Source organism: Jaculus jaculus, chromosome 20 (genome assembly GCF_020740685.1).
Source record: "Jaculus jaculus isolate mJacJac1 chromosome 20, mJacJac1.mat.Y.cur, whole genome shotgun sequence".
Lineage (NCBI taxonomy): Eukaryota > Metazoa > Chordata > Mammalia > Rodentia > Dipodidae > Jaculus > Jaculus jaculus.
In genome coordinates, this window is record NC_059121.1 from 15,260,529 (window position 1) to 15,286,618 (window position 26,090).

Here is a 26,090-nt window from a genome sequence, read left to right on the forward strand (position 1 = left end):
CATTTACAGTGGCTGTTCTTACATCTCTCCCTCTCTGTATAACTAAATAAAAATTTAAAAATGTTTCCGGGCATGGCTACACATGCCTTTAATCCCAGCACTCAGGAGGCAGAGGTAGGAGGATTTCTGTGGATTTGAGGCCAGACTGAGAGTACACAGTAAATTCCAGGTCAGCAAGGGATAGAGCAATACCCTACCTCAAAAAAATAAACAAACAAACATACAGGCCAAATGTGGTGGCACACGAGTTTAATCCCAGCACTTGGGAGGCCTAGGTAGGAGGATCATCTTGAGTTCAAGGCCACCCTGAGACAACAAAATGAATTCCATTTCTGTCTGGGCTAGTGCGAGACTCTATCTGAAAAAAACAAAATAAAAATAAATCTTATAAAAAGTATCTAGTGCTTATTTTAAAACAGTGTCTTATGAACTGATCTCAGCCTCTATCTTTTACCAACCTCATCCTAAATTACAAGTCCTTAGATTTCTTCTATGGCTCAGTTAAAACAAAGTACTCACATTTCAAATTCAACCTTATTTTTATTCTTCTTTAGTCTTCAGACACACCGCCCAGTCCTCCTGGAACCCTCGTACCACACCCTCTCCTTTGGTTATGTAGTCTGACACACCCCAGTCCTGGAACCCTCGTACCACACCCTCTCCTTCAGTTATGTTGTCTGACACACCCCAGTCCTCCTGGAACCCTCGTACCACACCCTCTCCTTCAGTTATGTTGTCTGACACACCCCAGTCCTCCTGGAACCCTCGTACCACACCCTCTCCTTCGGTTATGTTGTCTGACACACCCCAGTCCTCCTGGAACCCGCATATCACACCCTCTCCTTCGGTTATGTCATCTGACACACCCCAGTCCTCCTGGAACCCTCGTACCACACCCTCTCCTTCAGTTGTGTCCTGGAACCCTCGTATCACACCCTCTCCTTCAGTTATGTCGTCTGACACACCACCCAGTCCTCCTGGAACCCTTGTGTCTCACCCTCTCCTTCAGTTATGTTGTCCTTCACTCCTGCTTATCCACGTGTGTGCTGATACTTGATAAGGAAAATATTGCCTTGAATTTAGTGCCTGATCATCCCTGCAACATTACAATTTTATCTGCACATTTAGTTACCTTCCACCACAGTCTTTATATCCTAGTTGTTCTTACATCCTAATTCTCTTAGCAAAAAGCCCACCATAAAGCAGACTGTTCATCTACAGAATCAAGATGTTTCTAAATCATTGATTTTTAACATACCAGCATCTTTGATTAACACTGCATTCATATCTTCTACATCGGTGGGCCCTAAAACAATAAAATAAGCATTAGTAAATAAAACAGGGTTGAGAAGGTAGCTCAAGACATAATACTTGACTAGCATGTGTAAGGCTTTGGATTCGGTCCCCAGCAGCACCACATACATACCAAAAATAAAAGTTATAATAATAATTAAAACTGTATTCTAGATTTTAAATTCTATTAATTTTCACTAAAATTAAGATGAAACATGTTTGTGTAATATTTTGACACACACACACATATATACTGTGTAATGTTTAAATTATATTCAACATTATCTCTTCTAATATTTTTCATGTCTGTGGTAAAAACATTCAAATCCCATCTTCTAACCATCTGAAATACATAATACAGTATTGTTAAATATAATTATTAAACTGTACCAAAGCATACCAGCACATCTGATTCCTATCTAAGTGTAACTTAGTACACACAGATGAACTTTCCTCTTCTTCCCGACTCACTGTTTTTTGAATGTTTGTTTGTTTGTTTATTTGACAGGAGAAAGTAGAGATAGAATGGGTGGTCCAGGGTCTCTGGCCACTGCAAACGAACTCTAGATGCATGCACCACCTTGTGCATCTGGCTTATCTGGGTCCTTTGTCTTTGTAGGCAAGTGCCTTAACCACTAAGGCACCCTTCCAGCCCTGCGACTACTTTTTTTAAGAGGAAGTAAGAGAGAGAGAGAGAGACAGACAGACAGACCGACCGAGAGAGAGCAAGAGAGAGAGAGAAAGGGAGGAGAGGGAAAGGACTGGTGCGACAGAGCCATGGCCACTGCAACAAAACACCAGATGCATGAGCCACCTAGTGGGTATGTACAACCTTGCAATTGCCTCACTTTTGTGTGATTTTGACAACAGGACATGGGTCCTTGGGCTTCACAGGCAAGCGCCGTAACTGCTAAGCCGCCTTTCTAGACCTCCCACTCATTATTATAGCCAACCTCCAGAACTGCCATTCTAGTCCCAGTTCCTAGAAGATCGACATTTTCATATTCCACAAACTTATTTGTAAATATATTTCTCTATTTAATTGTATTCTGAACTTATGTGTCATTTTATGAATTTTATTTTATTTTTTAAAGAAAACAGCTGTGGTGGTTTGAATGTGAATGTGTATCTCCTGTAGCCTCAGCTATTTTTTTTCAAGATCTTATTTTTATTTATTTTTTAGAGACAGACAGAGAGGGAGGAGGACAGAGAGAAAATGGGTACACTAGGGTCTCTAGCCACTGCAAATGAACATCAGACATATTCACCACTATGTGCATCTGGCTTACATGGGTCCTGGAGATTCGAACCTGGGTCCTTGGGGGTCCTTAGTCTTCACAGATATGCGCCTTTACCACTAAGTGATCTCTCCAGCCCATCATTTTATAAATTTTAAACCACAGAGAGATTGTACTTTTCTGTGAACTGTGATGCTCTCCTTCATGAATGAAGTACAGACTGCTAACATTTTATTCTGAAGTGTTCACATTTCATAGTAGCTGTCATTTTCTTTTTGTACTTTTCACTTTATTGTGACTCTTTTATCTAATAGATTGTCATAACATTCATTCACTCAAGGTTCAAAGGTTCTTACTGTGAAGTCACATAGAAAACATAATTATTTAAGTGCATTTTTTGAAAACTTTCTAGCAAGCTTTTCAAAGCACTCTGTTGCTGCTAAATATGAATTCTTAAGTTCAACGTTCTGATCAACTAAGTACAGTCCAAAGTAAGAAAAATTATTCCAGAGGTAGAAATAACCTTGCAGGCATGGTGGTGCACATCTTTAATTCCAGCACTTAGGAGGCAGAGGTAGGAGGATCACCATGAGTTCAAGGCCACCTTGTGACTACACAGTGGATTCCAGGTCAGCCTGGGCCAGAGTGAAACCCTACCTCAAAAAGCCAAATAAACAAACAAACAAACAAACAAACAAACCTCAACCTGGAAGTCACTGATAGCCTTAACAGTAGTCAGCAGCCAATCAGAATGTAATCTAGTCTATCTTTTCCTACAGGGGCTAAAAAAGTAAACCGAGGATAGACTATTTAGGAGAACAGAGAAATAATGAACAAAAACCAAATAGCACAAGTAGTACACACATCAAATTTAAACATCTGCAATTATGCATGAAGAAATTAACAACTGTACATTGTAAATGAATGTCATGAAAGTAAGCATTTTGTCCTTTAAAACTGTTTAATTACCTGTATAAACTGACAGATAAATCTTACAGCATATTCTTCCCCCTTGCCATGTAATATACGCAAACATACTCTATGAGGCTTTAGGGAGAGCAGAAGCCTACAACGTGAACTAACTTTCACTACTAGCTACACTAGCACCTTCCTTCTTTCCCTACAAGTCCCTGGTTCTTGTTGCCTTTCCTCTCGTTGGCACAACTGGGCACACGTACTATCCACTGCCTCCGCATGCTAAGCATTCATACTCAGGACGACCTGTTCCTGGGTTCACCCGCACTCCTCTTCAGACTTCAGATACTTCTTACCTGGCTTTACTCAGGGCTTTTTCACCTCTGCCTGTCATCATAAGTGAAGCCATTTAAGTCCTGTCTTTGAATCTCTTTTCTCTCTCCAAGGCTCTTTATATATACAGTCCAAAGAGAACCTCTGTCTCCAACCATTATACATTAAGTAACAAGTTAAGTCTCAAAGTTCAGGAGCACTTTGGCTCATCTCCCTATCCCAGCATATTCAGTAAGGTGCTCAAGTCAATCAATGAGCACACAGTAGCTGAGCTCACCCAGCACTAGGAATGAAGAATGAATAAAACAGGCATGATGAATGTGTCCTGAAACTTAGTCTAGCAGAAAAGTTATAAAACAGAAATCAATGTTCGTTGATACTTAAATATGTACGAGTGCAATGATCAAGTAGCTACCCTTCCTCCACCACCTGAGTATGACTCCATCACCTTTATCCATCCCACCACCACACAACAGATAATCTTAAACTTCACCTGCTTTACAACATGCTCTACAGAGACTGTGCCCCCAAGTGACATGACTGCCATTTTGCAACTAATACTGGGAATGCCCATATTCCAAGCTGTAAGTCAGTGCAGGGTTCAAATGCTGCACACTCAGTGTCCACCCCAGGAGGCAGCACACTGCACACAATGGCACTCAGGCTATCTCAGCTGCACATTAATTCAACGAACAAGACGACTGTCATGAAATATACCTTACCTTGAAGTGTTTGCATCATTTCTAGAAGTACAGGAGTAAGAGTCTGATTATATTCATGGAATATATCTATAAATAGTACTTCAGTGCAAGGCTGGAGGTGGGGGGGAAAAGGACAAATTTCTAATAAAAACAATGGCATACACTAATGATTAGAATAAAACAAAGAACACTTATTCTACAAATCTTACAACTGAAAATATTTTCAACTGTTGATTCTTTTTCCCTTACTCCTTTTTTTTTTTTTTCGTTTTTTCTTTTTTTAAGTTAAGGCTATAGGGGCTTAAGGATGTCGCTTAGTGGTAAAGGACCACAAAGAAAGGCACATGAGACCTGGGTTCAATCCCTAGCAGTACAATATGAAATTAACTACGTTTTATAACAATACAACATAAAAAAGATTGTTATAATTTAATTCCTAACAAATACCAAATTTATTTCATGATTTCAATCATTTGGCAGTGTAAATTCAAAAATGAATTAAATGTGCTTTAAAAAGTAGTCTGGGTGGCAGAGAGAAGGTTCATTGGTTGAAGGTGCTGCCTACAAAGCCTGCCAACCTGGGTTCCATTCCCAAGTAGCCAGATAAAGCCCAATGTACAAAGTGGGCATGGGATGGGAGTTTGTCTGCAACAGCAAGAAGTCCTGGAACAGACATGCCAACTCACTCCCTCATTTTCCTATTCTCTCTCAGGCTCTCTCATTCTCTATTTTTTTTAAAGATTCTCACTCTTTTTTTTTTTAAGACTTTATTTTCATTTTTACTTACTTTCTAGAGACAGAGAGAGGGAGAGACAGTGAAAATAGGCACACCAGGGCTCTAACCACTGCAAATGAATGCCAGATGCATGCTTCACCATATACAATTGGCTTACATGGGACCTGGAGAATCGAACCAGGGTCCTTAGGCTTCACAGGCATGCACCTTGACCGCTAAGCCATCTCACCAGCCCTCTGTATTTTTTTTCAATTCATTCTGTAGCCACACTCATTAAAATCCATATGAGTCCACTGACTTAATAATATATATTCTTAGAAATGATATGATAAACAACTGCAGTTGATAAATTCAATTCACCATGAAAAGCAGCATTTAGCAAACTATAACATTAACAAAAATCAGTTATCTACATAAAAAAACTATTTTGATTCTTTAAAGTAGTTAGTCACTAAGCTGGGGACATGGATCAATCAGTAAAACACTTGCCATGTAAGCAAGAGGGCCTGAGTTCAGATTAGCAACACCCTGTGAAAGCCTGGTGTGGGTCACATGCCTCGAATCCCAGTATTATGAAGATATACATGGAGGGGGGGTCTCCTAGGGCTGGCTGGCTAGGAGGTCTAGTTCAGTCAGTGAGCTCCACCAAGTGAAGGCACTGCCTCACAAAATAAGGTGGAGAGACTGAGGAAGGCACCTGACATTGACCTCTGGCTACCACGTGTGCACATACCACACACATGTAAAAAAAAAAAAAAAATCAGGTCATGCCAAAACATGGTGGCACATGCCTTTAATCTCAGTACCAGGCAGAGGTAGGAGGACTGCTATGAGTTCAAGGCCATCCTGAGACTACATAGTGAATTACAAATCAGCCTGGGCTAGAGTGAGAACCTACCCACCCACCCCAAAAAATACATATGTATGTATATGTATGTATGTGTATATATACATACATGTGTGTGTGTTATTAAGTCATTAAGTGGTTACTAATGTAAAGAAATTATAATTACTTAAATAACTTTGCTTTATGTTTAATGGTATTGATACAAGTGAGATGGTACAACAGCTCAGACATTTGCCTCAAAACTAACTAGACTATGGGGGTGGACAGATGGCTTAGCCATTAAGGCACTTGCCTGTGAAGCCTAAAGAGCCAGGGTCAATTCCCCAGTACCCAAACAAGCCAGGTGAACATGGTCTGGAGTTCATGTGCAGTGGCTATAGACCCTGGTGTGCCCACCCTCTCCCTCCCTCTCTCTATCTGCTTCTTTCTCTCTCTCTCTCTCTCTCTCTCTCACACACACAATCAATCAATCAATAAATAAATCTTTGAAATTTTTTTAAAAGACACACATTACTAACTGACAAACAAGGGTAGCAAAAAGGGTTCATGCTATTACTCCAGTCTTCTACTTTATTATCCTATTAGATTAAGTAGTGAATTTTTCTTTCCTAAGGTTGAGTTTCACTCTAGCCCAGATTGGCTATTAAGGTGATCCTCCTACTTCTGCATCCTGAGTGCTGGGGTTAAAGGCTTGCATCACCAAGCCCAGCATGAATTTTTTACTTTAAAGCATGAGTCATCTCACAAGTATACAACTATAAGCTTATAAATTCTAATCTACAGTTATGTAAAAACAGGTATGAGCAAAAAGAAAAGCTCAATGGCCACATTTTATAAAACCTTCTAAAAGCGAAACTTTCTCCCTATCAATAAGTGTGTTTTAGCCGGGCGTGGTGACGCCTTTAATCCGGGAAGCAGAGGTGAGAGGATCGCTGTGAGTTCGAGGCCACCCTGAGACTCCATAGTGAATTCCAGGTCATCCTGGCCTAGAATGAGACCCTACCTCAAAAAAAAAAAAGTGTGTTTTAAAAGCATCCTGGCCAGGTGTGGTGGTACACGCCTTTAATCCCAGCACTTGGGAGGCAGAAGTAGGAGGATATCTGTGAGTTCAAGGCCACCTTGAGATTACATAGTAAATTCCAGGTCAGCATGAGACCCTACCTTAAAAAGCATCCTGAAAAGAAAGCAATGGGTTAATCTCTGAAAATTATACTAGGTGTTAAAAGAAGTAAGTTATTAAATGTAGCTATCTTTTAACAAAGAAAAAAATTAGTGTTGAGAAAAATACATAATTCTGGCCAAAAAGAAAAGCTTTTATTTCCAAAAAGATTCACATTTATAGGACAATTATTTCTCAAACAATTAACAAGTAAGGAAAATATCTGTTTGCATACTCCCAAATTAAAAAAGAAAAATCAGATTAAAATTCATAATTTAACCTCCGAAATATAATAGTTTTGCTTTGTTTTCATAAATACATAGATTCCTATCTGTCCAACATCAAATTTAGAATCTTCAATACTCAGTTGGAGTGTAACTTTCCCCTAAGCTTTCCCACAATTTTTCATTTAAATTCATACTTACCCGCAAGCTGTACTTCCAAGAGTCACCTCCTGTTTCTTCCACTGCTGCAATAAAAAATATGACCAGAAGTGAGCTCGAATAATACAAGAACCACTCTTCCAAAATCTCATTTCAGGATACGAAGAGTTGAATAACTTCACTCTAATACTTCTGTTAATGGTCTGGGGAACATGGATATCTTCACTATTGCTACAGATCACATTGGGGTACCTCACAATCATCTATCAAGTATTACTAAATCCCTAGGAATTGATCCTATTATGGCAAGTTTATGAAAGGAAGCTCTACTGCTGAAGACTCTGCATGCTTGGATTGCAAGGTCACTGAGAAATCAAGCAGGAGCGACGCTGAGCTGGAACACACAGCCCTATGGAGAGGGCGGCATCAGTGGAGATCAACAACAGTGGACACTGCAAGCTTTAAGTTTGGCCAGCCAGGCCAAATGAGCCAACAGCTGTGATAGTGGCATGTCTGTTATGGGGGAAACAAACTGTGCACTAGTTGGACTGGAGGCCTGCTCCATGGAAAGGCCTGATAATGAAAAATTAAGACAGGGAAAGTCATGAGCCTTAGGGGTGTATCTGGCTAAATGCATATACTATGCTCACCAAACTACCCAGTAAGCACTTCTCTTAATGTTCATACCCACATATTAATGCTATCTTTTATGTTAGAGAAGCTTCTCTTTTTAGATAGTGGTGACCTATGGGATGACTCAAAAGGCACCATAGTGCTAAGAAGTGGCAGGAGTGTTCAGCACTGAACACCCTCCAAAGCTCAAGGATCATTGCAGAAGAGGTGGCTGAAAGAATGTAAGAGCCAAAGAAAGGATAGGATTGCTTACAATGCAGTCTTCCAGACACAAAATGGCCTGGATGTCCATGATCTCACAACGCCTGGAACTACCTACAGAGGACCTTCATAATACAAGGAAAGATGATGACATCAAAATATAAGAGTCTAACTGAGAGGAAGAGGGGATATGATGGAGAACGGATTTGTAAGGTGAAAGTGGGGGAGAAGAGGGAATTATCATGGTTTATTTATTGTCTATAATTATGGAACTTGTCAATAAAAAAAAAGAAAGTTCAAAATACCTGCTATTTCTAGAGTATATACACTTCTACATGATACAATATTACAACTGAAAATCAGTACAGAGATGTTTCCAAATTTAAAAATGAGCCACACCTTCTATCACTGTCCTGTTTATTTGTATTTACAATAAAATATATTAGGACTTTCAAAAAATAAGGATTGAATGTTCCATGTCCCTTATTTATATTGCATTAAGAAAGTAAACTGGGGCTGGAGGAATGGCTTAGCGGCTCAGGCACTTACCTACAAAGCCAAAGGATCCTGGTTCAACTCTCCAGGACCCACATAAGTCAGATGCACAAGGGGCACAAGCATCTGGAGTTCATTTGCAGTGTCTAGAGGCCCTGAAGTGCCCATTCTCTCTCTCTTTCTCAAATAAATAAATACATAAATAAAACATATTAAAAAAAAAAAAGAAAGTAAATTGAAAGCCAGGAATAATGGCACATGCTTTTAATTCCAGCACCTGGGAGGCAGAGGTAGGAGGATCACCATGAGTTTGAGGACACCCTGAGACTACACAGTGAATTTCAGGTCAGCCTGGGCTAGAGTGGTGACACCCTACCTCAAAAAGAAAAAAAAAGAAAGGAAGGAAGGAAAAAGAGTAAACTGAAACATAAGATTCTAGTAGGGGGAGGGAAGTGTACTGTGTAGTACATGGAATATTCTATTTTCTAAATAAATTTAAATAATCCCTTTACAAAAGGTTTAAAAATAAAAAGTGTTTGCTTGCAAGCCCTGACCTGCCAGGTCTGATTTCCCTACACCCATGTCAAGTACAAATGCAAAATGTGGCACATGTATCTGGCACATCCATACTCACTTTTTTTTCTCTCTCCCTCCCTCTCTGTCTCAAATAAATCAATAAAATGTTAAAAGAAAACCAGAAAAAAAAAAACAAGATAATAATCCAAAAAGCTTAAGGCAATCTTAAAACATTTAGAAACCATGTGACTACATATAGACATCTGGCCAAAGCAGTAAGAGGCTGAAATTGAGTTGATGTCCCATGGAAGCCACAGGATTCACATACAATCATTTGAACAACTGATTTCTTTCTTTTCTACAGCAAAAGTCTTGACAGATTAATACAATTCTTCTTCCTAAATTCAAACAAATGTAAAGAACTCCTGCTTTTCCTAAAGGAAAAATGTACTTTAAACACACACACATACGCCTAATAAAAACTAATATTCAAATTTCTTCCTAAGACAAAAACTAAGCCAGGTAGTGGCTCCTGGCTTTAACCCAACTACTCAGGTGGTTGAGGTAGGAGGATCGTATACCATCAAGGCCACCCTGGGATATAAAGTCAGTTTCATGTCAGCCTAGGCTGGAATGAGACCCTGTCTCAAAAACAAACTAACTAAAACAAAGACACTATAAATAAAAAAAAAAAAATACAGAATGATTATAAGACATAAATCAAAATGGAAACAGGCAATAAATTTAATTTTTATATTTTATTTAAACTAAAAACATACAAAATTTAAAAGGTCTCCCTCTTTCTAGACAAAACCTTACAACACATTTGAAAGTCATTCATTTCCTGCTTCTCAGTTTATTCTCATGGGTAGGAAAGGCTAAGTTCATTTTCAAATTACTAAGATTCCCGGACAGAATGTGCTCAGTTAAAATGCAGTATTGGTGTCACCATCACTCATACAGCTGTGTAGGGGAGAGGAAGGCAGACGTGCTAAAAGTGGAAAGTTAATTCTTACTAAAGCCCTCTGGATCTTCTTCCCACATTGTCAGTTCTTCCTCCGTTAATAAAAAATAATGAGACACTAATCTCCTACAGATCTCTGTCAACGTGGGGTATGTGAAGAATGCCATCTTAATCTTATGGGCTTCAAGGGTTTCAGGACTGCTATCTAGAAAAAGAAAAATTCCCAGTTAATGGTATAGCTAAACATCTTACTGAAGTTACATTATGTAAGAAAATAAAAAAAATATATACTTTCAAGGGAAAAGATGTACTTGGGTATAAACCTTTTCAAGATTATTATGAACTTACTTTCTTGCCACTCAACTTCCACTTGACCACACCATGTTATCACAGCATAATTAAGTAACCCAGTCCCTTTCCTATCATTTTTCTTCTCCCCTTTCCTTCCCTCTCACCTATGAGACTTCTCCACACATCCTGGCACATATGCATGATATGCATTACATATAACATTAGAAATTTAAACTTGTCTACAAACAACCCTACTTTATAGACATCAAAGAGAACATGGTTGCTCTCATGACTGACATACAGCATTTGCTGCAGTGGTGCTTATCCAATATAATTCTCAAGTTCTCTAAGCTTAAAGTGATATAGCATGCTTAAAAAAAAAAAAAAGACAACTTACCAAACACTGCATTGTTTCTGAAAAGCTAGTGTACACATAATTCTTTTATTTCCTATCCCAGCAAAGTTAATTTTTCAGACTGAAACAATTTCTTGAGAACAGTAACAGTAATTACTACACATATTAAAATAAATTACAAAAGAAAATGAAAACGGTCAGTGGACTATTACCTTCAAAATTTTTGGATGGTTTATATGCATAATTTTTTACAATCATCTTAATAAGATTCATGCACTGGACAATGAATCGCTCAAATGTAACGCCGTCACCAACTTCAGTAAAAACATAGCTTACAGAAAATTCCAGTGATCTCTGAATTAGAGGAGTAAATGAAAAAGGGTGCTGATCCAAGAAGTCCAAGAGCTACAAAGAAAAAATTACAAATACTATTTTTTTTACAAATTCAATTAGGAATGTAATCATTACAATTACAAGTATACCAATAAAAAGTTTCACACCATGAGAACTATCTTCATAAGCAGTTTTACATGTATCAGAACCCTTCTTGTCATTTTATCACATAATATAAATTTTTCTTATTATACCACATGAAAGGCAATTTTTATTATTTCCAAAACACTCACTTTATGCCTACCCTGACAATGATGACTGAATAATACAATAAACATTAAGTATATAAAATAAGGTTTTCTAAAAGCAATAAAGGGAGCTGAAGAGATGGGTCAGCCTTGTCTTCTCTGGACTCTCCACAGAAACATCATGAATGTGACCAAGCCTCTACATCTAATTATAATTTTAAGTTAAAAACAAAACAAAACACAGAAATGGAGAAGTGCACAAACAAAGGGGCATGTTAATTAACACAGGAATACAAACAAATACAAAAAATTGACACACTTGTAATACTAGCACTTGCAAGACAGAGGCAGTAGAATAGAATCATGGGTTTCAGGTCACCTCCAGCTACATAGGAAATGCCAATCTTGGGTTATGAGAGATCATGGCTCAAAAAAAAAAAAAAAGCAGGGTTGGTGGCTCATGCCTTTATTCCTAGCACTCGGGAAGCAGAAGTAGGAGGATCGCCGTGAGTTCGAGGTCACCCTGAGACTACATAGAGAATTCCAGGTCAGCATAGGCTAGAGTGAGACTCTACCTCAAAAAATCCAAAAAAAAAAAAAGAAGAGAGAGAGAGCTGGCTCAATGGTTAAAGGCACTTGCTTGCAAAGCCTGACAGTCCAGGTTTGATTCCATACTACCCAGGTAAAAAGCCAGTCACATAGACTGGCACATGAATCTGTAGTTCTTCTGCAGTGGCAACAGGCCCTGGTGATCCCATATCACGACCCTACTCTTCTCTCTCCTTGCAAATAAATATCTTTAAAGCTAGGAAGACCCTCCCCAACTACCCTACTGGACTGACTAAGGCATTCAGTACTCCAGTATAATACCATCACCCCACTGACAGGGCAACCCTCTAAATAACTGCAGCAGGGGCCAGGGGACAAAAGAATATAACCTCATTCATTCTATTAAATTCTATTAAAATTTTAAATTAAGTTTTAAAATTGGGAAAAAAAATAAATAAAAGGATAAAGGAGAATATGATGAAGGTAGAAAGGACACTTTGTATCTTGATCCAAATAAATCAACCATTAAAAAAAATTATGAGGCAATAAGAGAACTCTGAAAACTGACTAGATTTAAATTAACGCATCTCCATGTTAAGCATAATAATCCAATATTAAGCTTTCCTTTGAAAACCTTACCCTTAAAATGTGTTCTCAAATATCCAGACACTATTACATGCTATGTAGGTTGTCTTTAAACTAATCAGCAAGGGTCCACAGAGGAAGGAAGCATGAAAACAGAGAGGACTGACCACAGCCACAGTCTGCTGACTGCCAAAAGCTGACTGGTGACCAACCTCATAAGGACATTCAACTGTACTTGGCCTACATATGAAGTCTTAATTTTATAAAGTTCTCACAAAATCTTGGAGCTTTTGAATATAAATTCCATAGTTGAATTTATGGTTATCACATAGTTTTAAAAGGGAGAAAAGAGATGGCTCAGAGGTAAAAAGGAGCTTGCTTGCAAAGCCTGATAACCTGGGTTCTATTCCCCAGTATACACATAAACCCAGATGCAAAAAGTGACATACGCATCTGGATTTCCCTTGCAGTGGCATGCTAATTTTTTCTTTCTCACTCTCTCCCTCCCTCTTTCTCTTTATGCCTGTCTCGCAAATCAACAAATATTTTAAAAGTAAAAATTAAGAGCAGAATGTGGTGGTGCACACCTATAATTCCCAGCACTTGGGAGGCAGAGGTAGGAGGATCTCTGTGAATTTGAGACCATGTACCCTGAGGCTACATAGTGAATGCTCTCATTTTATTGTTTAGTTATTTGAGAGACAGAAAGAGGCAGAAAGAGAGAGAATGGGCATGCCAGGGTCTCCTGCCACTGCAAACCAACTCCAGATGGATGGGCCTCTTGGGGTATCTGGTGATTTTTCAGCTTTCCTATAAAAAGCGAGAACATAAGTTTCCTTACAAGAAGGTAAAACCTACCATTATAAAAACACTTTCCTTTCTAAACTTTAGTGCATATTATAGTTGAGAAATCAAACTTAAGAGAGCACTTACCACCTTAGTAAAAAGAAGAATGGTCTTCTCCAGTCTATCTCTACACACGCTGTCTGCACCTATACTTCTACCTGGAAAAACAATTTTAATTTTTAATATTCTAAAATTTCAGAGACAACACCAACACTTTATAAAAGTAAGCTATATTTTGTATATTTTCATTATGAATTACAAACTATTAATAAGACACACAGTAAACATCAAATATAAATCACATAAAATTAATCCTAAAATATGAACTAAATAAATGTATCTTACCATAACATTTTAACAAGAAGTCATGAATCCTGTTTCAAAGACTAAGGCAGCTGTAGTGGATTTTCCAGGTAGCAGAAAGCACTCACAGGTTAGCATGCCGGTGGCTATAGTTGACTACCTTCTGACATGTTTACTCCAGCAAGTCTGCTAGTGTTGCACACTGGAGTTCCACCAACTGCTTTTCTCTCTAAACACACTGTCCACATTTCCTCACTCAACTACCTCCTGGTCTTCCTTCTGCTACCCCATGATCATGATCATGGAAAAGACCTGCTTCTAGAAAACTAACTTATATGACATGGGCACAGGATCCACAGTGTGAATCAAATTGGTGTATACATTGTAACAATAATTGTAGGTACAATATACAGTACAATAGTTTATCATGAATAACAATTCCCAGGTAGAAGCTCCAAAGGAAGTACTTACTACATTCCAGAAACTGTTTCAGACGTTCAAATATTCCATGTAAAAACCCCTAGGAAAGAATACATTTTAAAGTATCTCAATTCATTCTGTTATAAACACTACGTTATGCATTTCTCAAAGAAACCAGAACACCTACCTTATCAAGTAAATTTAAAAATACCCAAAAGAGCTAGACGTGGTCCCACATGCCTACAGTCATAGTACTCCAGAGGCTGAGACAGGAGTTCAAAGCCATCCTGCACTATACAGCACAAAAGCAAATCAGAACCAAGGACTGGTTAAAGAAAAACCAGCTAAAATCAAAAGAAGATCAAGAAATCAGGGGAGCAAACCAAGGCCTCACCTCACACTTTGCAGTCAAGTGTGACATACACTGCTAAGCTCTCTCTAGTCCTTGTTCTTTGGCAAGCTCATTACAAAGCCGTTATTCTCCGCAGTCCTCACAGTACCCAATAATGTACACACTATCATTTAATGTCCACATCAACCAAAGGGAAGTGAATACCCCAAACCACACTACAAGAACCAACAGCCTCAGCCATACCGCAAACGAGACAGAACCCAAAATACACCACCTGAACAAATAACCTCAGATATTACCTGAACAGACAGCCTCAGGTATAATTAAACCACATTACTTGACTAAACCATTCTACCTGAATAACATTTTCAGATGTAGTTTCCAGTGGCACATCTCCTGATCCAGAACCATACCAACATCATGTTTGCTTCTTTACCTCCTTTAGGTTCTCCTATTTTTACTAATTTCACATTACTACAATGTCATCCTACCTCCAAATGGCCAGAGTACCTTAAACATACATGAGGCATATATAATCTCTGAGCCAAAAGATAAAACTCAAGACATTAACCACTGTGGGCAAGTGAGCATCTTCCTGCCCCCCCCCCCCCATTATGAAGAACCAAAACCTCTGCAATAATGGGATTTGGTCTCTAATGTGATAACTGTGATCCACCTAACCTTGATAAAAGATGGAACTGTCAAAAAAAAAAAAAAAAACTCAAGAGAACATCAAAGCTCATAAAAACATACACCATCCACTCAAGAGGCAGAGGTAGCAATATTGTGAGTTCAATGCCACCCTGAAAACTACATAGTGAATTCCAGGTCAGCCAGGGCTAGAGTGAAACCCTGCCTCGAAAAACAAAACAAAACAAAAACTCTTGACACAATCCACTGAAAACCACTATAACAACTTCTAGGAATCTAATTCCAATCAACTTGTTTTCACTGAAATAAAAACAGCCAATCAAAGCTGGGTGTGGTGATGCATACCTTTAATCCCAGCACTTGGGAGGCAGAGGTAGGTGAATCGCCATGAGTTCAAGGCCACCCTGAGATTACATAGTGAATTCCGGGTCAGACTGGGCTAGAGTGAGACCCTACCTCGAAAAACCAAAGTAAATAAATAAATAAATAAAAACAACCAATCAATATTCAATATTGTTTTGGAATATTCACGGTAGCATTACATATTCTAGAGTAATATTACATATTACATATAATTACTGAGCTTTCTGACATATTGTTCCTCATATCATATATGTATTCATTTAACAAGTAACTACTAAGTATTTATTTTATAGAAAAGATTGTTACAAAATCAAGGATGAACATGGAACCAAAGTCCCTGATTTCTTGAAATTTATATTCCAGCAAGGTAACTGATAGGAAGTGATCAAGCAGCTTTCATTAAAAAAATAAATTAGGGCTGGAGAGATGGCTTAGCGGTTGAGCGCTTGCCTGTAAAGCCTAAGGACCCCGGTTCGAGGATCCATTCCCCAGGACCCACATTAGCCAAATGCACAAAGGGGCAGACATGCCTGGAGTTCATGTGCAGTGACTGGAGGCCCTGGTGCATCCATTCTCTCTCCCTCTCTGTCTATCCCTCCCTCCCTCTCCCTCCCTGTCTCTCTCTCTCCCCCTTTCTCTCTGTGTCTGTCACTCTCAAATAAATAAATGATAAAAATTATAAATAATAAAAGATAATAAATCAGCAGTCATTTCTTACTAAATTTTAAATTGAAAATAGAAACAGAGGGCTAGAGGGATGGCTCAGCAGTTAAGGTGTTTGCCTGCAAAGCCAAAGGATCCTGGTTCTATTCCCCAGGATCCACATTAGCCAGATGCACCAGGGGGCGCATGCATCTGGAGTTCATTTGCAGTGATTGGAAGCCCTGGTGTACCCTTACTCTCTCTCTCTCTCCCTCCTTCTTTCCCTGTCAAATAAATAAGTAAAAATAAAATACTTTTTAAAAGAAAGAATCAAAGCTGGAGAGATGTCTCAGTCATTAAAGGTGCTTTCTTGCAATGCCTGATGGACTGGGTAGACATCCCAATACCCACATAAAGGCAGCGGCACCAAGTGGGGCAAGAGTCTGGAGTTTGCTCACAGTGACAAGAGGTCTTGACACAGCCATTCTCTTTCTCTCTCTCCCTCCCTCTCTCTCAAAGAAAAAAATAAATAAAATAGAACCCAGCTGGGCTTGGAGGCATATGTCTTTAATTTCAGCACTCGGGAAGAAAAGGTAGGAGGATCATCATGTGTTCAAGGCCACTCTGAGATTATATAGTGAATTCCGGGTAAGACAGGTAGGGCAAGACCCTACCTCAAAAAAACAAAACTACTGAACCAGGATGTAGAGATGGCTTAGCAGTTAAGGTGCTTGCATGTGAAGCCTAAGAACCTAGTTTGATTCTCCAGGTCCCATGTAAGCCAGAGAAGCACAGGGTGGCACATGAATCTCGAGTTCTTTTGAAGTGGCTGGAGATCCTGTCATGCCCATTCTCTATCTCTAATAATAAATTTTAAAACTTTAAAAAATATAAAAAAATAGAGCAATTATTTCAATCAAAACCTTATCATATACAAAATATCTTTCAAAGCTGGGGGTGGTAGCTCACGCCTTTAATCCCAGCACTCAGAAGACAGAGGTAGAGGATCGCCATGAGTTCAAGGCCACCCTGAGACTCCATAGTAAATTCCAGGTCAGCCTGGGCTAGAGTGAGACCCTACCTCATAAAACAAAAACAGACTTCCGGTTAAGATGGCGGCGTAGGTACCACGCCAAAGCAGCCTAGGGTGGAAAAAAGACCAAAAAACTCACCAAATACACACTTTTACTAAAAAGTGAGGTGTATAGGAATTTGAAGAGACAGTGGAGAAGTAGGAGAGATCCAGAGCATCCAGAGCCCGCACAGGCCGGCAAAAGCGGCTCCGGCAGCTCTGCCAACCGCGGCGGCGGCAGCGCAACAGAAAGCCGCCAGACTTGGCTCAAGCCGCAGGAAAAGCCAGGTGCGGGCGCTTCCCCTCACACCGCGCTCTCCGCAACTCAGGAAACGTGAGGGGAGAGCGGCAGTGAGCAGTGGAGGAGCAGACCGCGAGGTAGAACACGTGGAGCAGCGAGAGAACCAGAGCAGCTGCGGCTCCCTCCCCTCCCCCACCACCTGAGCCCAGCTCCGTCAAACAGAGCGGCGGTTCCGGGACCCGGCCATGCCAACTTGGGCAGACAGCGGGACCCAAGCAGGAGCAGAGTTCGGCAGCAACATCAGTGGCTCCGGCACCAGTAAAAGCGGCCCCAGCAGTAGCAGATCCAGTCGCGGCAGCAGCAGCAGACCCAGCAGCAGCAGACCCACGAGCAGCAGCAGCGGCGGCAGATCCCACAGCAGCAGCTTCAGTGGCAGCAGCAGCAACTTCAGCAGCAGTGGTGGCTCCAGCAGTGGCAGCTACAGCAGCAGCAAGGCAGCAGCAGCGGTGGGTTCAGCAGCACCAGCTTCAGCAGCGGCGGCTATAGACCCAGCAGCAGCAGCTTGAGCAGCAGTTCCAGCAGCGGGGGTGCTGATCTGCAGGGCCACACTTGCCAGGCTTGGTTTGCCCCGCAGGAAAAGCCAGTGCCCAGCTCCAGAAATCAGAACAGCAGCCCGACGACCAGGCAGCAACTTGACTGAGACCAAAATCATCCAAGGTAACTTGGATTGCACCAGGGAAGGGTCTCACTTGGTCGCAACCTGACTTGGATCCCTCAACAGACCAGAAATCTTAACATCTTTGTTGAGAGAGGATCTGGTCGTTATAATAACTACTCTTGCATACATACTTGGGGCTATTTTTGATTGAATATGTACAGTGTTTAGTTAAATTTTAGAATCTACGTGTATTTTATTCCACTCAGCCTACTTGAATACTCCCATAGCAGGGACACTCAACCCCTAGGAACACCTTTGTAGATACTCTGAGAGTCTTAAGAGCCACACCTAACACCTTAAGCTCCTACCCTGAAAATATATAACATCAAATCAATTGATACAGCTAAGAATACCCAGCTAGCTAGAAAATCCAAGCATTAACTTAATGCAAGATGCAAAAATATATACATTATAACACAAGAAACACTAAAAAGCAAGATGATATAAATCCACCTAAAAGTATTAATGCATCAGAAATGTCCTCCAGTGAGAACGAGTTAGAGGAAATGCCCGAGAAAGAGTTCAAAAGAATGATTATAAATTTGTTCAAAGAGGTCAAAGAATAAATCAAAGAAGAAATCAAAGAGGAAATCAAAGGAATCAAAGAAGACGCAGGACACCAATTTAATGAAATAAAGAAGACAATACAAGACATATATAAAGAAATAGAAATAATAAAGAAAAACCAGTCAGAATTACTAGCAATGAAGAACACAGTTAATGAAATTAAAAACTCTGTAGAAAATCTCACCAGTAGGATGGATGAGGGAGAGGACAGAATATCTAAGCTAGAAGACCAGGTGGCAGATCTAATACAGTTCAACAAAGAGAAAGACAAACTTATAGAAAAGTATGAGTGGGAATTTCAAGATATTCGGGACACTATGAAAAAACAAAAACAAACAAAAATATATACGTGTGTGTGTTTCATATACCTTTGTTTTGGGGGGGGGGCTTGAGGTAGGGTCTCATTGTAGCTCAAGCTGACCTGGAATTCACTAGTCTCAGAATGGCCTTGAACTCATGGTGATCCCCCTACCTCTGCCTCCCAAGTGCTGGGATTAAAGGCGTGAGCCATCAGGCCTGGCTTTCATATACTTTTGTGTTTTTTGTTTTTCGTGGTAGGGTTTCACTCTAGCTCAGACTCTCCTGGAATTCACTATGTAGTCCCAGAGTGGCCTCAAACTCATGACCACCCTCCTACCTCTGCCTCCTGAGTGCTGGGATTGAAGGCGTGCACCACCATGCTCGGCACATATACATTTTTAATATACATACACACACGTTTGGCTTCTTTCTTCTATTTTCTGGTACTAGGGGTCAACCCAAGATAAGTACAGGAGGCCATTCATATCACATACATTTACTTATCAAAATGCTTGAAAAGAACATGCATTACTGTTATAATCAACGGGAAATACTTAAATATATGAAGACAGAAAAATATCAAAGATTTAGATAATTACTTCAGTGCACCTAATAATGTGAACACAACATTGAAATTCTCAGGAGCTCATGTCAAGTTAATCCAATACCATGAGTGTTCCATTTTAGACTATTATTATTAGACTATTTTAGCTATTTTAGAAAACAATCCTAGGCCTGTTTCCTCTCCTTTATACAACAGCTCAAAGCAGACCAGAGATACAAAAGTTCACAGTAAGATAACAAACAGTAAAAAACTATATGATCACTTAATAACAACAATTTAAAATAACTGTCGCACAAAAAAAATGCTTTAAGGATTCTGAAAAATAAACCCAAGTGAGAAAGAATATATTACTTCTATTACTTACCATCACCTCCATATTCTTATGAGGGTCTACAAATCCATTAACAGTTAACTTACGTAGCACTAAAAAGTAAATGAAAATTTGATATGAGTCTTATTGCTTCATATTTCTCCACATTTTATAATAAGGAAACAATCACAACACCCATTCAAAATGATGTTTAATCTATCTTAGATGATCTCATTTAACAGATGAACACAGATAACCTCAGTCATCTGATTAGGCAAATGGTATGAAAGAGAACAAAAGCCTTGCTCTGGCATGACAAAAGCAGTGCTTGTTCACAGATACTTTATTTAAATAACTGTTAGCATTTCTAACTTGCAATAACTGAACATGACATTACCTCTTTCTTACAAATTTTAAGACAGGACTAGAAGTCATATGGAAACACAGTATCTACTAAAGGGATGTAAATATTAAGTTCTATTTCCAAATCTGGAATAAGAGCCAGGCATGGTGGCACAAACCTTTAATCCCAGCACTCAGGAGGCAGATGTAGGAGGATCACCATGAGTTTGAGGCCACCTTGAGACTACATGGTGAATTTCAAGTCAGCCTGGGCCACAGCAAGACCCACCTAGAGAAAGAAAAAAAAAAACCTAGAACAAAATGTAGTGAGCAATTATAAGCATTCTATCTTATGGGTAAAATAAGCAGTGTGTACAGTCAACTACAGGAATAGATTTGAAGTGAGAACTAGATTTAAATTATGTCTATATATATATGGTATGTGGGCAATTTTTATACATGGTCTTTTCCTCAGCTGGAAAACACGGTTACTAAATCCTACTTCAGAGAGTTACTAAAGGATGTGATAGCGTATGTGTGAACAGTACAATTCTACAGCAAGGTGATGATAGCCTGAAACAATGGTGGTGAAGAGAATGAACACAGGTCTCTTGAATACTAGACACACGCTTGGCCATGAAGCCATTTTCTGGCCCCTGAGACAAAATTGAAAACCACTATATTAAATAAACATTGCTATCTATATCACTTTAGATAGTATTCCTGTTGCAGTCAGGTTTGCAATGCTGGCAGAAAACACCTGATAAAGAGGAGCTTATGGGGAAAAAGGTTTATTTTGGCTTACAGACTCCATGACAGGGGGAAATGATGGCATAAGCAGAGAGTAGACATCACCTCCTAGACAACCTCAGATGGACAACAGGAACAGAAGAGTGTATCAAACACTGGGAAGGGGAAATAAGCTCAGCCCCAACAACACACTGCCTCCAGGAGCAGTTAATTCCCAAATCTCCATCAGTTGGGAATCTAACATTCAGAACACCTAAGTTTATGAGGGACACTTGAATCAAACCATTACAGTTCCTGAGTCTAAAGATGGTGTATTAAAATTGAGTTTAAGGAGCTGGAGAGATGGTTTAGTGGTTAATGCACTTGTCAGTAAAGCAAAAGGACCGAGGTTGATTCCCCAGGATCCACACAAGCCAGATGCCCAAGATGACGCATGCGTCTGGAATTCATCTGCAGAGGCTGAAGCCCCTGCCAGACCAATTCCCTCTCTCTCAACAAATAAAAAGAAATTTTTAGGGCTGGAGAGATAGATGGCTTAGCAGTTAAGGTACTTGCCTGAAAAGCCAAAGGACCCTGGTTTGATTCCTCAGGACCCACATAAGCATCTGGAGGACCTGGCACACCCATATTCTCTCTCTCAAATAAAAGAATAAAAATGAATTTAAAAATTTACACATATATATATGGCCGGTCATGGTGGCGCACGCCTTTAATCCCAGCACTCAGGAGGCAGATGTAGGAGGATTGCCATGAGTTCAAGGCCACCCTGAGACTCCATAGTGAATTCCAGGTCAGCCTGGGCTAGAGTGAGACCCTACCTCGAAAAACCAAAATAAATAAATAAATATATATATAGATATATATACATATATACAGATATATATACATATATACACACACACATGTATGTATATGTATATATATGTATGTATGTATGTGTGTATATGTGTGTATATGTGTGTATAGATATATTATATACATACATATAATATATATATATATATATATATATATATATATAATATACATTTTTTTAAAATAAATTTAAGGACCTGATGAGATTGAAGGACTCAGCAACCAGATGCCATGACAGGCTTCGGAGTCCTCAGTAGGCCTAAGGTTCTGCTTCCCGGCAAGGTCTAAGTTTTTATTTCTTGGTAACAGTGGGTTTAACAGTTACTGGAAACTAATTACGCCATACATTCCTGTAGTCATAGATAAGTTCAATTCCCCTAGCCCCAGCCCACCAACTTTGCCCGCCAAAATCCTAAGCCAATCAGAAGAGTACAAGTGCAGTTACTGTTTAAAATCAACCAATCATGTACCTATCCCCTTCCATGTTCAAATCCCTATAAAAACCCTACCCTCCCACTCCTCGGGGCTCTTTTATGGATCGACGGAGTTGGTGAAGTCAAGAGACCGAGCTTAAACCCGAAATAAAGCTCCTTGCCCTTGCATACATGTTTGGTTCTCCTTGGTGGTCACTGGGGGTGCCGAGAAATAGGCATGACAGAGATGGCTCAGCAGTTGAAGATGCTTAAAGATGTCTGCCGGCAAAGCTCACCAGCCAAAGTTCAATTCTCCAGTACCCGTGTGAAGCCAGATACACAAGCTTGTGCATGCATTCTGGCATGTCCATTCTCTCTCTTGTCCCTCCCTCGTTCTGCTTGCATATAAATAAACATGTTTTTTAATTAATAGACTTTATTCTTTAGCTATGAGTCATAGTCTCTTGGGTGTCACAAGGGTCAAACAACCAAAATTCAGGGTTTTATAGAGTCAGCCACTTTGCTCTTCCCTTCCCTTATATAAATACTGGATCCAGTTCCTCATCCTTTTTAATTAATATCTTAATGTTTTTAGCCGGGAGTAGAGTGTCTATAGCCAAGCAGCCTTCATAAAAGCAGAGGCAGCCGGGCATGGTGGCAAATGCCTTTAATCCCAGCACTCAGGAGGCAGAGGTAGGAGGATCGCTGTGAGTTTGAGGCCACCCTGAGACTCCATAGTGAATTCCAGGTCAGCCTGAGTCTAAGCCTGAGCAGTGTGAGACCCTTCCTCAGGAAAAGAAAGAAAGAAAGAAAGGAAGGACGGACGGACGGAAGGAAGGAAGGAAGGAAGGAAGGAAGGAAGGAAGGAAGGAAGGAAGGAAGGAAAGAAGGGAGGAAAGAAGGGAGGAAAGAAGGAAGGCAGGCAAGCAGTGAGTTTGAAGCCACCCTGAGACTACATAGTGAATCCCAAGTCAGGGCCTGGGCTAGACACTCTACTTCAAAAACAAAAGTTTGAGAATGAATGAATAAATATCAGCATGCCAGAGCCTCCTTTCACTACAAAGACACATGTGCCACCTTTGTACATCTGACTTTACGTAGCTACTGAAGAACTGATCCCAAGCCATCAGTCTTTACATGCAAGCACCTTTTGAGCTATTGAGCTAATTTCTCCAGCCCTAATGCTGTCAACTGTTCAGGTGCAGTCTTGAGTTTCATCAAACATTGTTAAATGAATTTTACTTTGTATTACAAAAAAATTTCCACTAATTTTGGAAATGGCTCAAAGGTTGGGATGACATTAGACTGAAATGGCTCAAACCATATTTCTGTTATTTTGTATTACACATTTACACAAAATAACATTCTCAACACAGACAAGTATAAAATCAAAATGTCAATCTACTCTGAAAAATGTTTTAGCTGCTCTACAACCTATAGCATCGAATACTCAGCCAAGATTAAATTCTTATGTCAAAATAAAAAGACATCCACCTAATTAGTATGTAAATGTTTTCTTTTTCTTTTTTTTTTTTTTTTTGAGGCAGGGTCTCACTCTAGCTCAGGCTGACCTGGAATTCACTTGTAGTCTCAGGGTGGCTTCGGACTCACGGCGATCCTCCTACCTCTACCTCCCAAGTGGTGGGATTAAAGCCATGCACCACCACACCCGGCAAGTGTCTTCATTTTTAATGAAAAGTAAAATCATATATATGGTTGTTTTAAAATAAATTTATGATGTATTATCAGTGAATGTTTGATGTTTGCATCTATTTTGTATACCTATGTACGTAGGGTTTCATAAAAATTTCTGGCCCAAAAGGCACCCAAAAATGCAAAATGTTTAAGAGGCTCTCTGCTCTGCAAAATGTTTAAGAGGCTCTCTGCTCTGCAAGATCTTTCTTCATTATAAAGCTATAATTATATACAACTCAAAAGTAACTGTGGCATGGGGCTGAAGAGATGGCTCAGTGATTAAGGTATTTGCCTGAAAATTCCAATGACCTGAATTCAATCCCCCAGTACCCACTAAAGCCAGATGCACAAAGTATCTGAAGATCGTTTGCAGCTTATTGCAAATAAAATAAAATTTAAAACAAGAAAGTAAGTTAAATGGCTGGAGAGATGGCTGAGCGGCTAAGTGCTTGCTTGTGAGGCCTAAGAACCCTGGTTAAAGGCTCGATTCCCCAGATGCACAAAGGGGGGGGGGGCGCACGCGTCTGGAGTTCGTTTGCAGTGGCTGGAGGCCCTGGCGCTCCCATTCTCTCTCCCTCTCTCTGTCTGCCTCTTTCTCTCTGTCTGTTGCTCTCAAATAAGTAAAAAAGTAAACAAAAAAAAAAAAAGGAAAGTTATGTCATAACTGGAAGAAAGGGTTCAAACTGACTGAGGTCCTTCTTTTGAATAAGTTCCTCCCTTCTCCCAATAGGACCTTAGTCCATACTTCCTAGGAAGAGCCTTTCTTTCTCTTTATACTCTATGTGTCCTTTAAGATTTTGCTCTCTCTCACCCCACCCTTTTCTCTGTCAAATAAATACATAAATAAAAGTATTTTTTAAAATAAAGGGGCTGGAGGGATGGCTTAGTGGTTGAGACACTTGCCTGCAAAGCCAAAGGACCCAGGTTCACGTGAATGAACTGAATGAATTTCATTCCCCAGGACCCACGTTAGCCAGATGCACAAGGGGGCGCATGTGCCTCGAGTTCGTTTGCAGTGGCTGGAGGCCCTGGCACGCCCATTCCCCCCCACCCCTCTCTCTTTCTCTCTGTGTCACTCTCAAATAAATAAATAAAAATAAACAAAATAAATTAAAAAAAAAGAAAATTTAAATTATTTGTGTGTGATTTTTCAAGGTACGGCCTGTTGACCTGGATTTCACTCAGGGTGGCCTAGAACTCAGGGTGTTCCTCCTACCTCTGTCTTCCAAGTGCTGGGATTGAAGGGGGATGCCACCATATCCATCTTAGGAAAGAAATTTGCAGCAATAAGATTTTTCAGGACAGCATATATTCAAAAACCAAATGTGCAACTGGAGAGATGGCTCAGCAGTTAAGAAAGCCTAATGATCAAGGTTTAATTTCCCCATACCCACATAAAGCCAGATGCACAAGGTGGCACATGCATCTGGAGTTCCTTGCAATGGACAGAAGTCCTGGCACACTCATTCTCTCTCTCTCTGCTTGAAAATTAAAAAAAAAAAAAAATTTAAACACAAACAATACATGCACTTATGACCACAAGGTAGAGAGGTGTCAGGCTTCTTAGAGAGCTATTTTCTTTTTGCCAGAAGTTAGGTTTTGAAATAAATAAGGCAAGAAAACCTTCCAATCAAATCCCACCAGGACCTCAGTCCGTATGTCCTACCAGGATCCTTGCTTTCTACTCCCTGCCTGGTTGATTAACGTCTATGTGTCCTAAAAGTTCCTTGAACATGGTGATTACGACACAATTCAGTATATGCAAACTTCAATCAATTTTATTACTACTGACAACTTCCATCAATTATAGACAATAAAGTATGATAATCCCCCTACTTTCCCCTTCGTACTTCCACTCTCCATTATATGCCCTCCCCCTCTCAATCAGTCAATTTCTAATTCTTTCTCAA

At 39.8% G+C, this 26,090-nt stretch overlaps 1 protein-coding gene across 2 annotated transcripts in view; it reads right to left on the minus strand.

Annotated features, from left to right (window-relative positions):
- The window catches only part of Ipo11 (importin 11), a 189,834-nt gene that overhangs the window by 119,078 nt on the left and 44,666 nt on the right, over positions 1-26,090 (minus strand). For both annotated transcript variants that reach the window (XM_045138953.1, XM_004672951.2), the window contains exons 7-14: positions 20,180-20,238; positions 14,396-14,444; positions 13,709-13,779; positions 11,273-11,465; positions 10,467-10,619; positions 7,648-7,691; positions 4,502-4,592; positions 1,259-1,306 (exon numbers count right to left, since the gene is read on the minus strand). In XM_045138953.1, coding sequence (XP_044994888.1) covers positions 1,259-1,306; positions 4,502-4,592; positions 7,648-7,691; positions 10,467-10,619; positions 11,273-11,465; positions 13,709-13,779; positions 14,396-14,444; positions 20,180-20,238 — 708 coding nt within the window. The remainder of the gene's footprint in view (positions 1-1,258; positions 1,307-4,501; positions 4,593-7,647; positions 7,692-10,466; positions 10,620-11,272; positions 11,466-13,708; positions 13,780-14,395; positions 14,445-20,179; positions 20,239-26,090) is intronic.